Genomic DNA, 18090 nt, shown 5'->3' on the forward strand with positions numbered 1-18090 from the left:
GGTCTACGAACTGAGAAATTTATCGTCCGGAAAGACGAGAGAAAAATAACGGTGATATTTATGTATCCGAATTCTTTTCTTCATCGCTGCCTTTTGCCTGAGCAAAGAAGGCCAGGGTTCCCAATTCACGCCATTTCTCGCCACTAGTTTCAGTGCACGGGCTATTAGTGTGCAGGTTACGTTAATGTAAAGGTTGCAGAGCATAGAATTACTGAACTAGGCCCGATGGCATCCATATTACACTATTGCAGGTATCTGAATAGATACCAAGTCTAACTTTCGACTCTGTGGGCAAACTAATATTTCAAGCTGAAGCGAAACCAAGATTGAGGTTAGGAAGCAATGGAGGCTGCTGACCGCTGTAAAGATAAATTTGTTCCGCAATTGAGCCGAGCATGCCGCAATAAATCTTTCTCTATTAAGCTTACATGTATGTACATCTATTTTTATCCTCATTCTTTTTTTCCTTCGAAGATTCACTTTTATGTTAGAGAAAACGGGAATGAAGAATGTTTTCAATGTCGGAAATCGACGAAAACTTTTATTAATTTTTACCCCTAAAATTGCAAAAAGCCACAAAATAAATGAAATTCTCGCAGTTACTATTAAGAAAAAATGCCACAAGACCTCTATTCTAGAAAAATAAATGAGACTATCTTTGTTGCACTCGTAGAGTAAAAGAGAATCTTAAAACGATTTTTCTCGAAGACAGCTCTGTTATTTCAAAAAACGCTAAAGACTTTATTTTAGGCTCCAATGTTTGTTTGTAAATTAAATTGAATCGAAAATCGGTCCTTTAAATTTACAAAAGTACAGTAAATTTGGATTAATGAACCAAAAATACCAAAATTGAATAATCTTTTGTTTGACAAAACCATGAGTCAGAATATAAATTATGTGTGAGATAGAAATAATTTAATGCGAACAGTTTTGAACAATAAGTAAATTTTAAACGGAAAAGATTTTTCCGTAAAGTCAACAATTGGATAGATATCCAAGAATGTAATGTATATAAATATCTATTGATAAATATACAATAATATATGGGTTCCATGAAGAATCATTGAAACTAATTGATGCGTATCGAATATAGGTCATCAATTTATTGAAATATTACTTAATGTATTCTTGTGTTAGTCAAGTGTGTGTGTCGCACAACTGTCAGTGAGAAAGCTAATTTATAACGCGGTTTTTCATCCTATTGTGATCTAAAACCGAGCATCATACAATAGACGTCGGTATCGAAATAGAAAGTTTAAATTTTAAGTGTTTAGACAAGCTGTCAGTTGTATGACAATGGTGTAAGATTGAGGGTTTCTCGAGACTAATAAATACACAGCTGGAACACAGGTCTCTTTTCTATTATACACATATCTATACCTATACGATATATGTATACCCAATGTACAATGTACATTATTCGCAGTGTCTTGTGTCCCCTTGTTCCACGTTTCAACAACCTCAAGTGAGCTGGTAAACCCACAAGCTGTACCGTAGGCTATGGGGTTCAGGTCTCAAACATGTCAGGTATAAAGTATATAAGGGTCTATATATGTAATGCTGCAGTCTGTTTAAAATTTAAACTTTAAAGAAACTGTTGTCTTGTATGCATTCAATGCTAATAATAACTTGACAGCCTTAGCACCTTGAGTTTTGTAATTTTGTCACATCATAAATTTATGATCTGAGCAAGGTATAATGGGAAAGATATTATCATCTTTAGATCTTTTGTAATTTATTGACCTATTGTACTTTTGAGATAGTTTGTAAATTTGAAATAAACTACTCAGTTTCAAAATATCAAAAAATTCTTCACTTTGATCTGTTGAGTTTTTTTTTTACTTTTTGATCAGTATATAAACAGTTTAGTAATGATGTAAAGCAGGAAAGTATGTGATCATGCACACACACGTGCAGAAGGGCTTTCATATTCTCGTATTAGAATAGAAGGAGGTTGGAAATGATAAGGAAGGAATCACTTCTATTAAGAGTTAATAGATAAATTGAGAAAAATAATCGGATAGCCCGAACGTGGAATCGAACCTAAACCATGTCGTTTACGCTCCGAGTGTTCTAGTAGCTATTGTGAATTTGTGTACCGAAATTTAAAAATCGGCAGTAATAATAGTAAGTGGAATTGTTATTTTTGATGACAAGAGATCAAATGTTTCAAATGTAAACGAAAAAAGCTTCATTTTTGAAACCTTTAACTTTGTAGGCAGGGTCTAAAAAATGATATTCAATAAATTTCTTATGCATGATATCGTTTTATACTCTTTTTTTTGGTAACAACCTGTCTCTTATATGAAAGGGTAATTGCATCTATCCACAGTAGGGGCGGAAGGTAATTAGTAACGTCGAGAGAACAGTTATGCCGAGCAATAGATACGGGAACAATGGACAGCCGGGACTGTCATGACAGGAATATGGGACGTGAGTCTGGATGAGTAAAATGGAAGAGTAGAAATGAGCAAACAGGCAAGTAACCAACCTAGAGAGAAAGATAAAGAGAGAAAGTGAGTGAGTGAATATGATGAATGAACGCGCGGCTGTCGAGCGGCCATTGCTGTGCCGATGATGGATGGTCACCATTCCTGTCTCTAATTATTTCATACTTTGCAATCGGAACGATAATCCATCCACGTTGATGATGGCTACGACCTGTCACTGATAAATCATCAAGCCGCGTCACGATCACGACAGTCGTTACGTGCTAAACTTTCAATGCCACTCCTCTCTCTCTCTCTCTTTCTCTCTTTCTCCTTTGTATGCCATCATCTTTTTAGATCATTAACTGTACAATGTAATATATTCTTTGTCATATATTTTTTTCATTTTTCATTTTACTGTCTACCGTCTAAATTATATGAGCCCATGTTCATCGTTCATCATTTCAAATACTTCTTGTTTAAAGAAAAAAAATCTACATCTAGATCTAACGTATACGAATTTAACTAATTTCAAATAATACAATTTAGACATTTTTATTCATATAATAAAATATTGTGAATTTTTCAAAAAGCTCGTGCACTAAAGCCCCATTAATGAATTATTGTTATAGGTTCCCTATTGATTTAAATTTTGATAGTTTCCCTTTAAACATGAAACTATTGTCTAGTCTGTTAGCTAGTTAGGACGAACATTTATTCTCACTTCCTGCGGCGAATGGTCAGCATCGTCATCATCAGAGCCCAGCAGGTCTCAACCAAATAATCCTACTACCACTATTACTATACTACCATTTTCGACAGGTCAGTAATTTAAATGATGAGGCTAAAGCATACCGCCATACAAACAATCGATGCCGACGTGTCTAATTGAACTGAATACCGCGATCTCCGGGGCATTTACCATCAATTCTCTCGTTTCATCTCTCGTCGTCGGCACTTAATAAATAGACTACGTTCTATTGGGGCAATTTTAGTAACTTTGGATCCATCAAAAGACAGCACCGTGTTATTATCCTGTAAAAGGTCTCAAGTTTTACGACACGGTTCCATTTATTTTATTATTTTCTGAGGCGCCAACTTACTGTCTGGGTTTCTTATGATGTCGTTCTTTTTCTTTTCAGTTTTTACTCGAGTCAGTTCTCAAAAAAAATTAATTTAATTATATTTAATTTCAATGAATTATCGTTAGCAGTTTTATGAAAAATGGATAAGATTTACATCTGAAAATAAATATATAATAAGAGATGATAACACTTGATGTGATATGCAGCTGCATGAAGGTATGACATTGCAGAAACAGACAATATATTGAGCTACGTAAAATCTTGTTCCACCCTCGATTTATCCTGCCGTAACTATATATACTCATAAATCACTTGACTGTTTTCATTCTACGTACAACATGGATAGAATGTGAAAGGGAGAAACACAGTTGATTCCCCATAAATTTTATCCGAAATATCACGTAAGGGTGTGCGATGCTTCAAACATCAAAATTATTAATTACCATGACGAAATAAAATTGAATCATCCCTTAAATCACAATAATAGATGATTTATTTTCTATATATATACACAACAGACAACCATATTTTTTAATATCAACGTTACCATTTTTAATAGTAAAACATAACTCGTAAAACAATAATAATTATGGAATTTAATAACAACTCCTATATACTTTAATGACAAATCAATGAATATCATGGCAGTAGTAGAAAATATATTGGTAAAATTACGTCGGTGGATCCTGATTATTTATCCGAACATTCGGATATAATTTTGAAAATCTAATAGTCTTTAATGACCTCAAAATATCGACATCCGATGGAAAATTAATTCACGAAAATTGGATTAAAATGAGTATAACTTGCCAAGAACGACCCTACAGCTTAATAAAGTTTTCCGAGTGATTAAGCGGAATAGCCTTAATCCCAGGAAGTTAGAGATGAAACGTTAATAAAAGAATAATTCTTAATGTTGCTCAAAACATTAAATGAAATACTTAGATGCTATTAATTGAATAAAGGTTTGTCTACAAATTATTCAAAAATCCCTGATATTTAATTATTCAAAAAATGTTAAATTACTATTCGTAATACTGCGTAATAAATAATTTAAAAAAATCCACTGCTTGAGCAGATGTAAGAGTCAAATTTCGTAACACAAAAAAATGAAGACTCCTTAATTTAAGGGATTAATTAAAATTATTCGTCATAAATGATATAATATTTAGTAATTTTACACCATTTGAATAGTCCAACAATCGGAAGTATTTAAATGATTCATTTATCACCACTCTATTCTTATTTTGTCTTATTTATGTATTATTTGCCTGTGTATAATAAATCATCTTCATAATGACAGCTAAAATATTATGTCTATTCATCAAGATTTATCTCTCACCTGCCTTTTCAATTTCTCTTACAGCACTTTATTCTTTTTTCTCGTATAGTCAGTAATTTATTTTTCAATATTTGATTTTTCGATGCCGATTGACGTTTACAAATATATTCAATATTGTGTACATATGTTAAGATTAAGTCACACTGCTACATGTTACCACATTTTCGAGTCTCGCTTGTGCTGTTTAAGACATTTGTTTTCTCTTAGCGTTGGACACGATGTATCTAAAGATCAGAACGTTTTTCGCACAACGAAAAAAAAAAATGGAAAGTAAAATTCTACTAGATGACTAGATTTCTGAAATGTTTCGCACATAGATGTTGGTATGTCAGCCGAAAATCTTAGGCCACCCCAACTTCCGGTCTTGCCCTAAGCAGTCGAATTGCCGAAATTTTTTCATTTTCGTTGCGCGAAAAACGTACTAATCTACAGGCACATCCGTCAAACGTTTTTAGATATTACTCTAGAAATTTTCAGTGCGGTCTCAAGAAAAGAATATCGGTATTGATATATTTATATATATACTCATACAAATGATTCATTAATATATAATACTGGCTTACAAAAAGCTTTTGCAAGTTCGTCCATTAGCATAAATCCAAAGGATACAATGACAATTGAGTGAGTATCTTAACCTCGGTACTTATACTTCGTATATATATTTATTTATATATATATATTTAGGTGTGTGAGTATTACAGTGTCACCCGACAGGCACGGCTGTCAAATTACGACAGTCGGGACTAACATGGTACAGAATGTATTAGTATACGATGGGTTAAAGGGGGATAAAAGAAGGTTCGGAAATTACGGCCTCGTAACTTTCAGTAAGCGTAAAAAGCGTATATAGGGTGGCAGTGAAACAGAGGGGTAGGACGGACATCAGCCAGAGAACAACGTAGTGTGACGCGAATAGCACTCTTTTACTTTCATTCTTTTACTTCCTATTCTTGTTGTACGGTTTATAGCCCTCGGGCGTCTATTTCCAAGCTATCCCTCACGTATTCCAGTTTCGTCACCTATGTGTGCCTGTATATATTCTGCTGATTTTGTGTGCGAGGAAAGAGGAATCGACACGCCCGCACACAAACACTGCTTTACGAGCCGAAGTTACATGATTTCTGCATTCACCCCGGCAATTTGAGACGGCATATTACCATTCTCACTACGTCGTCACTTCGACAATCTACATAAACACACACGCGCGTATACACATACACGTGTGTGTATGCATACCTCATACACATTTGTATTGGTACGAGTGTAGATATTCATATTTGGTTTCATAAATTTTTATTTTTCGTATTAAAAATTTATAGGAAATATTTTCAGTTGTCTTCAATATCACCAATATTCAAAATTGTTTATTTGATGAGCGATTATCGTTGATATATGTTAGGATTCGGCATAAATCGATCACTGCATTCCATAGAAACCAACTCATATATACACATCTCTATAGATATATATGTTCCCAGTGAAATTTATGCATAAGCATCAGCAGCAGAGCCACAGAAATCTCATCTGAAAATTTTCGAACACGCTCTTTGCGTGGCTGCATCAACACAGAATACACGATGGAGATTCTCCGTACCGCCCGTATGGTACAGATGGTTTTCAGAGTACAGCAGTTGAGTATTATACAGTACCGACACGAATGCACACCCAGAGCGCGGTTATTCCTGACTAAACTCGACGTTGAGTCGTCCCGCTACGCGGTAAATCAACCCGGTGAACTCTTGGTCGAGGCAAACAATGCGTGCCGTGACGAAGGCATTGTTGAGTTTACGCCCTGCGGGGCGCTTCAGCTAACATCCGAGCCCAACCGGCTCCGTTCACTCACTATTATGCTAGAAGACCATCAATTACATGGAAAATTGCCCACACATTATTTATGTTTGTTCACATACATATATATCTATATATGTATATTTATTTATTGCATGAAGGATTTGAAAATTATCTGTGAAAAAAAAAGTCAAAACACATGAAAAAAACAAAAAGGTATAAAAATTTCGACTGAAAAATCTCTCACCCATATATATATATATATATTATTTGTTATACGGATAGTCTGGATTTAAGTTTTCTTATATATTTTATAAAAAGTTTTGAAATAGATTTTTCGATGTCAGAACTAACACAGCTGTTAATTTTATATAGATATTGAAATAAATTCCTATAAAATAAACTTTATTATTTATAATATAAGTACCGGATGCGCTGATGATAGTAATACCCGACTTATACAGTAAATAATAATTTATTGATATGTAAATTATAAAATAGTTGTATACGTTTTTCTTTTATTAATATTTATATATGATAACGTGTTCAAAATCGACAAATTCTTTATGTAAAACCAGTTTACAGAAATATTTATTAAATTTATCATATGTATCTATCCATTAATGATATTTTTACACTCTAATAAAACGTTTTTTTTCTTAATTCATAAATAAATATCTTAATATATGAGACATGTGTAAGTTCGAGAGTAAAAATGCGACTGAGATTAATTAATAGCATATTATACGTCTAGGACAAAAAAAAGTGAGAGGTGCAAGAAACGGAAAACAGGCCGGAATGCCAACTTACAAGGCTTTCATGTCTATTTTTACTCGAAGAACAATAGTTTTTGTAAGAAATGCTTTAATGTGAGTAATCCGTAACATCCCTACCTGAGGCAGTGTATCGAAGTTCAATTAGATTTGAAGGTTAGTAATTGTCTTCCTCGGATGGTAAGTTTATAATGTATTCTATCGGTTTTAAAATAGAATAGAAAAAAAAACAGTAGAATAATGAGTTTTTAGTGCAAGAACTGGGCCCTTGTATGAAAAAGTATTTTAATTTGCACTGTAATAATTGAAACTACTTTTTAATATTACAATTGTAGATATGAATTTTTACAGTTTTTAATTTATAGAAAGAACCTGTTTGCTATTGACTAAAAAAAGTCTTGTATGAAACTGTAATAATTGCAAAATCTCAATTTCGAAGTAAAGGGACATTGCTTATATTTGAAACTGTTACAAATCTTAGATATATACAACTTTTATGTACCTTAAGGTGACTTAAGGAATACTTGGGGGCGGCTACAATTTTCGGCTGACGTGCGAAACATTTAAGAAATCAAGATCTAGATTTTTTCTTTTCATTTCGTTTTTCCAAAAACATGGAATGCAGCAAATACATGTATTTTTGATTCGTATACGGGCAAATAAAAATTTATTGCGTCAGAAAATCTTTTTTTTCTGTGTATGGATGACAAAAAATATTAAATTTCCGATCATATTATTTACCGATCAAGTCTGATTGAAAATTTATATAATAATCGAGAGCGTATATAATATAAAAAACTCCTTAGTGACTACGTTTCTACAAAGTTTTTCATATTATCCATACACGTCTAGTTTGATTGATGACTACGAAATGCCGTATATATATCAAACTTGACATACATAATATAGAGTTCAGTCGATATATCGAGATTTATAAATGTTGAGAGAAATGTAATATCAAATTCGTGCTTTTCAATCTTTATTCTTTGATCTGAACTTAAATTTTATAAATTTATATATATATATATATATATATATATATATATGATATATATGATTTATATTTCATAATTTATGTGTAGGGAGCTTTTGCAGGTCATAAATATTTCTGAGGGTTAACCGACAGCAGGCTCTATAGATTACATCCCCTTTAGCTAATAAATACGTTATTGTCTGACTCGAATGATGTATGACACCCTATAGTAAACGATAGCAATATGTATGTGTACTTTAAGATATTTTCGATGATAAACTAAAGTAGCTTCACAATTTTATCCAACTCAATAAAAAATAAAACACTATTTTAAAAATAAATTAGTGTAATATTACTTACACGAATTTTAAATTTTTCATTTTGCTGTATCCGCTTATAAAAGTTTTGGTAATTTTATACGCAATCCCTGCCTTTAAAATAAAGTTTAAGTGAAACATATACGACTTTTCTAAAAATTACAAAAATAACGGATTTTTAGTAATTTTTCACTCTACCCTCATACTGATATTGAAAATAATTATTATAATTTTGTATCCCGTATGATGGTGGACATAGTTAAGATTCATGACCCAAAGCAGAATATGTGTCCTGAATCATCTACCGATACTGCTAATGAATAATTCATCAGAAACAAAACTTTTATCAAGCTTTTATTTTAAAAAAGGCCGTTCGCTATCTAAAATAATTTGAAAATTCAAAATCGCCACCATTTCTAAAACAATTGACCGATTTTGCTCACTTTTAAACTTAACCGAGCTAATCATTCATAGAATAAGTGTGCCAAGGTTCATTAAGATCCATTCAAAATTGCGGGCGCTATTGTCGTTATAGATACATACATACATAAACTTTTGAACCAATAGTATTTTTGGAACCTACTCGACGAATTATGATAGATTATAGGGACATTCTTTGAAAATTCCCTCATGAAGACAAACGCAATAGATAGATTTCTATGAAATCTAGTAAAAATTGATGAATTTGAAGAATATCAGTTTAAAAATTAAAACCAAATTTTGAAAAGCTTTTTTCTGTACCTAAATGGCCTAGGATTGAAATTATCAAGCGACATTCGACTAATTGTATAGTATTTTACCTCGTTGGATATTACGGCAATAAAAAAGGCAGTTTAACATAAGTATCGTAAGCATATAGTTTCCACAGAAAGGGTATTAGCAGCGTTATTAACGCTGTTTCTAAAGGGTATACGTGTTGGTGAAAGATGAGAGCGCTGTATAATTATCTGAAGGTTTTGGCCACAACCCACAGCGACGAGGGTGACGTGTTTATGTGGCGCCGAATATAAGCCACTTCAAAAATAAATAATATATATTACACAAAGAGATCGTCAGGAACGATATATATATATATATATATTTGTATTAAAAATTATTATTTTTTTTTATTTATTACTTTCTTTTTATCTGATTCGTAACCGCATTTCAATTGTTGTGATAACTTATGACACGCAAAATAAAGTGTCGATATCATCTATGTTGGGTGAACCCCAATTGTACTTATGTGTTCCTATATGTGTGAAAGAGCAGATGAATTTCCATCGTAAAGTAACAATAACGCATTATGGGGTGGATTGAAAAATAAAGCTTGATATATAGCTGTTGGGTTGATGGTGATGAAGAACGTTGATAGGAAATTGAGTGTGTTTGTGGATTTGTGCATGATTGTGTTATATATATACATACATGTACTGTATATTGTTCGTATTTATAAATAGAAATAAAATCAAACATTTTGCCAGTTGTCAATAATGTTCGGTGTACAATAAAGAGGTAGATGACAATTAGATGATAAAATTTATCGGTATCCATTCATAATAAATAGGTTTTTTTTCATGTAACGAGTTTGTTATCTGCTATGATACACATTGAATATTTTTGACAGATAATACAGATTATTTATATGAGTTATGTCATTTTACTTCTCACTAATGGGTAAGTTGACAAATAAAAATGACTGTTTTTGAATTATATGGTCAATTCTCCGCCTACTGTAATTTTTCATGTTCGGTAATAAATTTTTATGATTTATATAAATTTTGGGTCGAAATTTTAAATAAGACAGTGCACTGTAATCGCAGGTGATTGTTACGGTGGGATTTGCGCTCTTTTGTTTTTTCAATTCAATTTGTTATTTTCTATCGAAAGCCGTTATCCAATAGAAATTAAATTTTCAGGGGATATAGTCCAATAGTCGCTTTATCGAATTGTTCTATAATAATATTCATTGTGTTCATTGCTGACCACAATAATCACCAGTGAATTTTCATCAGGAATTCCATTAGGTTTCAAAATTTTTGAATTTTTCCCTTCCCGCCAACGGACATTCAACAGACGTCTTAATTTTGGTCAGGACCGTCATCTAAGAAATTCTATAGAAAATCTACTCAGGGATCGATGCTCAGAAAAAAAAATTTTTCCTCCCACATTGAAGTTAAAAAAAGTGTAGCAAAAATCAAGTTAGCAAATTCAAATGCAAGTCAAAAAATTATAGAACTCAAAATTAAGTTGTTCCTTCGAGCCGGGTACTGGCAAAATAGCATAAATACAATACTAAAGATATATAGAGGGTAAGCGTGCGCAAACCCATGCATTTCAGTCCAAAATAAATGGGTTTGCGCACACTTACCTCGTATAATTCTTACTATTTTCCCGAGATACATATTTTTCGTGCCGAAACTTCTGTTTTTCAAAGAATAAATTGCCAAATTTATATTTTACAAACTCATTATTCCAAATCTTCATAACGAAGTGATAATTATATCGATGATGTATATTTACAGTACACATTTTACCCAATTTATTAATGGATCAGTAGTACGGTATGTTTATATTGCTTGAAAAACTATCTTCCTTGAAGTTTTTCAAAGACATATCATTCAAAAGTATACAAAACATATTATCTTTAATAATATTTTATGTTTAATAAAGTTAACTCTTCTCTGGGTACTGAAAATAATCATCATTATAATGCTACATACCACGTCAATAAATAAATAAATAAATACATATATATATATCTATATATGTGCGTGTAAAAATTTATATGTATATCAATATAATTAGATGAGCGGTTACTACGTTTATATTGGCCCGCATTGGGCACATTACTTTACCGGCAAACATCAAAGGGATCGCTTCAAGATCAACGTCGTAAAATGTAATTATTTTTTTGTGGCCGTTGTAAAGCAATAAATAACCGGATGCAAGTCAAGTCAGTGCGGACGACGACGAACAGAGACGTTATACATATCTATCTGTCTCTCTGCTGTTGTATTATATCTTTCACTAAAGTCTTTTGCCTACACGTTATTAAATTTTGTTTGGATAATTCTTAACTTAACATTATCATTATCAGTTCGAAACCTGACAATTAATAACAATAAATATACAAATTTAATTTTTTATTTTATTTATAGCGAATATAATCCGCTCAGTATATAAAGAAATAAAAAATTTTTTAAGTTAATATTAAAAGTGTGCGAATAATTCGAAGATTCGAATTATTCGAAAACGATATATTCGATTCGATTCGAATCCGATTCGCATACTCCTAGTTTATATATTTTTGAATTTATAATATTTATAAAATTAAAACCGATATGTTTGTCGACAGTTAAATTATTTAAACGTATTCATATTCTCAATGACGTCATTTTTTCAAGCTCAAACAAATTTAATTGTTGCTGTTGTTGACTGCTACTGTAATATATAATTGAACAATTTCAATAACAATCAACTGCCATTACATGTACTCGTATACACTTACATAGCAAAACTTATAATTGTTCTTATAACTACATGTGTACTTTTAATGACACTGTCGCAGGAAATTAAATGATATTTTTTTAACATCTATCATATGTAACGATTATGTCTAATCTATCGGTCGTCTATTTTTTTTGACGTTCATCAATAATTGCAAGTTATTACGATAAAGTATATAGATATATGTAAGTATATTTAATAGTTGCAATGATAACGATAATTTATAAAAACTGATAGTAAAAAAAAATTCTTTATAGTTGTCAGTCTCAAATTAATATTATTTATTTATAAATATATTATTATTTAATTTTAAATTAAAAGTTAATTTTTATTTGCACTGAAAAAAAAAAAAAAAAAAATTCGAATAATTTGAAACTTTTTAAATTATTTGTAAATTTTGAATTCGTAAATGTTCAAATTATTTGTAACCATCTGAATTACTCGATTTGAAGCGAGAAAATACTGATCAGTTTTGAAATATTCAATTTTGATTTAATGGAGAAATTTTTGAAGCAACCAAAAAAGAAATATATTCGTAGATATATAGCTCTATTTACCTCTGACAAAAATTTGAATTATTGGTAAAAATATTACAATTTTAAGTCAATTAAAAAAAAAAAAATTTTGAAATTATTTGTATTTTCGAATATTTACGAATAATTCAAAAATTCAAATTATTCGAACATTCCTAATATTTTGCCTTAAAAAATCTAGAAAATTTTTATAAAATTAAAAATTATTGTATTTTTGTTTAGAATCATCATTTTTTGATTTATTTGAATTTCGAAAATACATTAAAATTTTAATTCTAAAGAAATTTTCCTTCAATTTTTTTCTGTACGAAAAGCGAAATCCTGAAAATTTAAACCTCTCAATAAATTTTTTTCGAAAATCAAATAATTTAATTAATCAAAAATAATTAAATGTTCGTTTGTAATTTAAAAAAAATTTCAAATCAGTTTTTTAATAACAAGAAAATAATCCCGAATATTAATGGATAACAGACGAAAATAACTATGTGCTAATGAATGATGTATTTAGTAAGTGAATTTAGTCAATTTAATAATAGTTAGACGAAGCATGAGCCAGTAGCAAATTATAATGGTAATTACCGAGTGCAAAGTCGCGTTAAATGCGCGACGAAAGGGTAGTAAATACATAGACGGAGAAAGGGATAGGAGTAAATAGGCGGGTGAAGAAGGAAGGAAGGGTACACACGCTTAGAGCTAAAGTTAAAGATGACGTGGTATCAGTGGGGTTTCAGTACAAGTTGACACGTCGTTGGCCAGGTCGCTTGCGCTCAGTAAAAGTGTCGGCAGGGCGCGAACCGACAACGACCGCCGGGACACGACCAACACCGTGTCGCGGTAGTTATTGTACTTGTAGGGGAAAGAATTCCCCACAAGAGGATGATTATAGTGTTTGCTATGGAGAAAGGGAATTCCAGTTGTGTAGGGATACAGAGGGAGATTTCAGCTGTGTACGAATGCACAGCGGAGTAGGGCAATCAAGGATGTGATGATAGTGAGGGTAGAAATCCAAAGGAAGGGGGTTGTCTCCTTGGAGACTCGTTTTGTAGTGGGGGGAATGTTGTAGTAGTCTGGCTGAATTAGTAGTGGTGGGGTAAGATCGGCGGGGTTCTACTGCCAAGTACAGATCAGTCGTGTTTCAGAACCCGCATAGATAACCTCGGTGCTATCAATAACCACTAAACTGTCTCATAAATAATTACATTAGAATGTTACGATGTGAAATTTTTTTTATTTAATAAACGATGTCAAAAAAAATTATTTATGTTAATGGAATAATGTGATAATTACAAGTGAATATTTACGTCAAAAATAATACCGTAGAATACTTATAATTTGAATCGTTTGTTATTATTTATAAGTTATTTATGTGCAAAGTGAATTTTATCTACGGTATATTGAGTTTAATGTTCAGTTTATAAATATAGAGTGTAAAGCAGTGACACGGCTAATGGATAGATGAATTATTAATTAATCGAGTCGCTGAATTGTCGCGATAAAATGTTAACGTCAAGTGCAAATCAGTATCTCCGTCCGGAATATCTTACACCTTTACCAACTACGGTTAGTTAATTATACTTTTATAAATTCAACTATTGTTGAATGCTATTTTTGAATTAGAATCATTGATAACCGCGATTGATTCATCGTTTTTAATAAGGCTCTTTCAAAGTTTCGACTTCTGTAAATGGTTTTTAATGTACAGAAGATTATTTCTTATATCTTTATACTTTTTAATAATATAGAACATTTATTATGAATTTGTTATTAGAGAACAATATGAATTTTTTAAATTTCCGTTAACCCTTCGATGAGTTATGAGCGATTCCCCGCTTGTTTTATTTTGTAATAGAAAAAAAAATTTATACAGCTTTCAAATATTTAGCATACATTAAAAGAGTTTCTAAAGTTATATTAATTATATATTAGTGTTAGCGCGATCAAACTAGACGGTAAAATTTTATTCTAAGCTTTGCCAAATATACGGAACCAATATATAAAACAAATATGGATATCATATATTGACTATTGGCAATAGATTTGTCGACGCTGTAAAAAAATCAACATTAAGGCGATTTCCCGCGATTCGTCTATCGAAGGGTTAAAAAGTAGTCAATGGAAAAACGAATAAATTAAAATTTTTTAATTTTTCTTCTTATAGTTGGATGCAAAGAAGAGTCCTTTGGCATTGCTCGCCCAAACATGCAGCCAAATTGGCGCAGATCCACCGACGACATCAAAGTCACTCCATTCTTCAGCAGAAAAGTCATCCAACAAATCATCAAAATCAGCAGATCGTCTTGACACTCGAGATAAATCATCTCCGAACAATATAATAAACGTTTCAAGTATTAATGAAAGCAAACCAAATTCAAAACCATCGTCAGAATCTCATGAAAAATCGTCCAGTCCAGAAGAACAACGAGCACCGTCCAGTAATTCGACCCAAGGAAGATCTCGGACTCCCAGCAGTAAAAGATGTTCTAGCAATCAAAGTGCTTCGTCACGTGCAATAACACCACAAGGCCGAAAAACATCTACACCAAATGGTACAAGCGAAGTAACGCGAGAATCTCCACTATCACGAACAAGCAGCGAAGTGTCATCGCAAATGCATCAATCACTTCAACTGGATTCAAAATCTCCATACACGTCAAATTTACTATTGGATCCATCTATGAAGGATTTACCGCTCAGTGTATTTAAATCCACTCCAACTGCTGTGTCCACATCATCGTACCTCAGCTATCCCTTGCCAATTGACGTGATGACAAGCTCCCTAATGTCCCTACATCATGTACCCACGTTAAAAAATGTCAATACCCTTAATCCGTATTTAAATTATTCACGGATAAAAGGTACAAGCGCTGGCGGAGCAACAGATTCACCACTCGTTTGTCGTGATCCCTATTGTACTGGTTGCCAATATAGTTCACATTTACTAAATCCTATGACATCAGCAACAGCACCAACAACAAGTTACAGCAAATTATCAACAACAACAGCAACAACCAGTGCCGGCATTACAAATGTTAATGGTATCATACATGGATCCTGTCCTGCTGGCTGCATTCAATGCGATCACAATAAAACTGCACCGACGAATCCATACGGATCAGTAATGAGTGCACACAATTCAGCAATGGCTGCTTACGCTCACGCACAATTAGCAGCACTTGCGGCCGCATCACAATTACCATATGTTTGTAATTGGATCGCTGGTGATACAACTTATTGTGGCAAGAGATTTTCGTCCTCGGAAGAACTACTTCAGCATTTAAGAAGCCACACGAGTGTTACAAGTGATCCGGGATTGTCATTTTTAACACCTACGGGATTACCTCCGGGTCATCCACTTTATTCGCGCAATTATCCGACCCCACCGTTGAGTCCACTTGCTACGGCGCGTTATCATCCGTACGGAAAAACACCAGGATTATTACCATCATCATTATCATCCTTTGGATTAACCACAATGCCACCTGCCCCCCATCCTGCCGCTGCTGCTGCGGCGGCTGCTGCTGCCAGTTTGCCGCCATACTTGTCGCCTTATTCATTTTTTGGGCCGGCTCCACGACTGGGCGCCACTTCTGGTCTACATCATTGAGGCTTTTTTAATGCTAGCCAGATTTCAATAACTGTGATTTTAGTGGAGTTTACATTTTTAAAATATAACTGTTATTTTCTTTTTTTTTTTTTCTTTTTAATGTTTTGACTGAAGTTTCTAAGATTATAACACATTTATTGCGGTCAAGAAATATAAGTATATAAATTATAATAACATCAAATTTTTAATAAATTCTGCAGAATATTGTGATTTATTTGTATTTTTAAAGTATACATATTTCTTTTGTGCAAAGAAATATTATAAAAATTTAATTAACTGTAACTTTTTCCGAAATTCTTTGAACGAAAATTTAAAATAAAAAACAGTGAATATTTTTTCAATATTAATGATTTTCAAACTCAAAATGAGAAAACAAAATGGATTTTAATTTGACAATAAAAATTACTAATTGGCACGTTATAATTTAAGAAAAAAAATTTTATATACTTTTCAATAGATTCTAAAATAAAATATATTTTCTAAATATTAAAAGCTATTACGTCTTACACAAAAAAAAAAATGATTTTGTACTTAATGAAATCTATCAGCTTGATCTCTTTTCATTGTTATTAAAATTAATTAATAATTATTCATTCAAATTATTAACAATTTTACGAATAAATAAATAACTTTACAGTCATGTTAATATATGTAGCCTATACAATTGTAATTACTGTAAATTAATTCATGAAATAATATTTTCATGCTGTCGCTGTGTACATGTATAAAAAATTTCAACCATTCGTATTAGGGCGGCCTTGAAAAAACAACTATTTTTTTGCTCGAGAAATTTGAAAATTCCAAAAGTGATTTAAATTCGAATTTTTTTTTAATTTTTCCTTTCATGGCAGAAATATTTTCTATCCATAAAATCAGTTCCATTCTAAACATTTCAGCTCAAAATACAGATTTTTGCTTACCCAAAAATATACTGGAAAGTCTTAATAAATAAAATTGAGTAAGATTTGAATAACAAAAAAAAAACCTAAAAATTGAATAAAAATAAAAAGTATGTAAATAACTAATTTTTTCTATGTCTCGGGTTATATTTCCGTTCATTATAATAAGATTTGATGGTGAAAAATCGAGAAGCCTTAAAATAATATTTAAGAATCGCTCAAAAATGCCCAAAAGACGAAACATTCAAAATTTTTGAGCGACGTCTACTTATTCAAATTTTGGGCCGAAATTTTCAGCATATTCATGATGTTATAGACATAAACTATTTCTACCATGAAAAAGAAACAAAATTAGAAAACAAAAATCCGAATTTCGATTATTTTTGAAATTTGTGAGCGACTTCTCAAAAATTTTTAATCGGGCTGATTTTTGGAGACTTCTAAAAAAAAAATTAAACCAACAAATTTTTATATGAAAAAAAAAAACGAAACAAAGTCGGTATTTTTGGGCCGCCCTAATACGCATGTATTAAAAACTACGATCTATTTTTTCGTAACCAAAGTTTCACTAAGTATGAGATCGTTCAAATACGAGAATAAAAATAATTTAACACTATATCAAATGTGAATGTAATCTAATAAATTATAATCTATATATATGTGTGTATATATAGATACATATATAATGAAAAAAATGTATTGTAAATACATAGATTTATTAAAAATCACAATGACTAAATAATTTGTCAGCTAATGCTTTATTTCCATACATATTTTCACATACTCACAATATATACATTAAGTATTTGTTATAAATATAATTTATGGCTATAAATTATAAGTAATCGCATATGAATT

General features: G+C 31.6%; 1 protein-coding gene across 1 annotated transcript; it reads left to right on the plus strand.

Annotated features, from left to right (window-relative positions):
• Positions 1–13834: 13834 nt before the first annotated feature.
• Positions 13835–17856, plus strand: LOC103575101 (zinc finger protein Elbow). Its single transcript, XM_008554735.3, has 2 exons — positions 13835–14289; positions 14888–17856. The coding sequence occupies exons 1-2, from the start codon at positions 14227–14229 to the stop codon at positions 16331–16333; spliced, it is 1509 nt and encodes a 502-aa protein (XP_008552957.1). The 5' UTR covers positions 13835–14226; the 3' UTR covers positions 16334–17856.
• Positions 17857–18090: the final 234 nt, after the last annotated feature.

Source organism: Microplitis demolitor, chromosome 9 (assembly GCF_026212275.2).
Source record: "Microplitis demolitor isolate Queensland-Clemson2020A chromosome 9, iyMicDemo2.1a, whole genome shotgun sequence".
Taxonomy (NCBI): Eukaryota; Metazoa; Arthropoda; class Insecta; order Hymenoptera; family Braconidae; genus Microplitis; species Microplitis demolitor.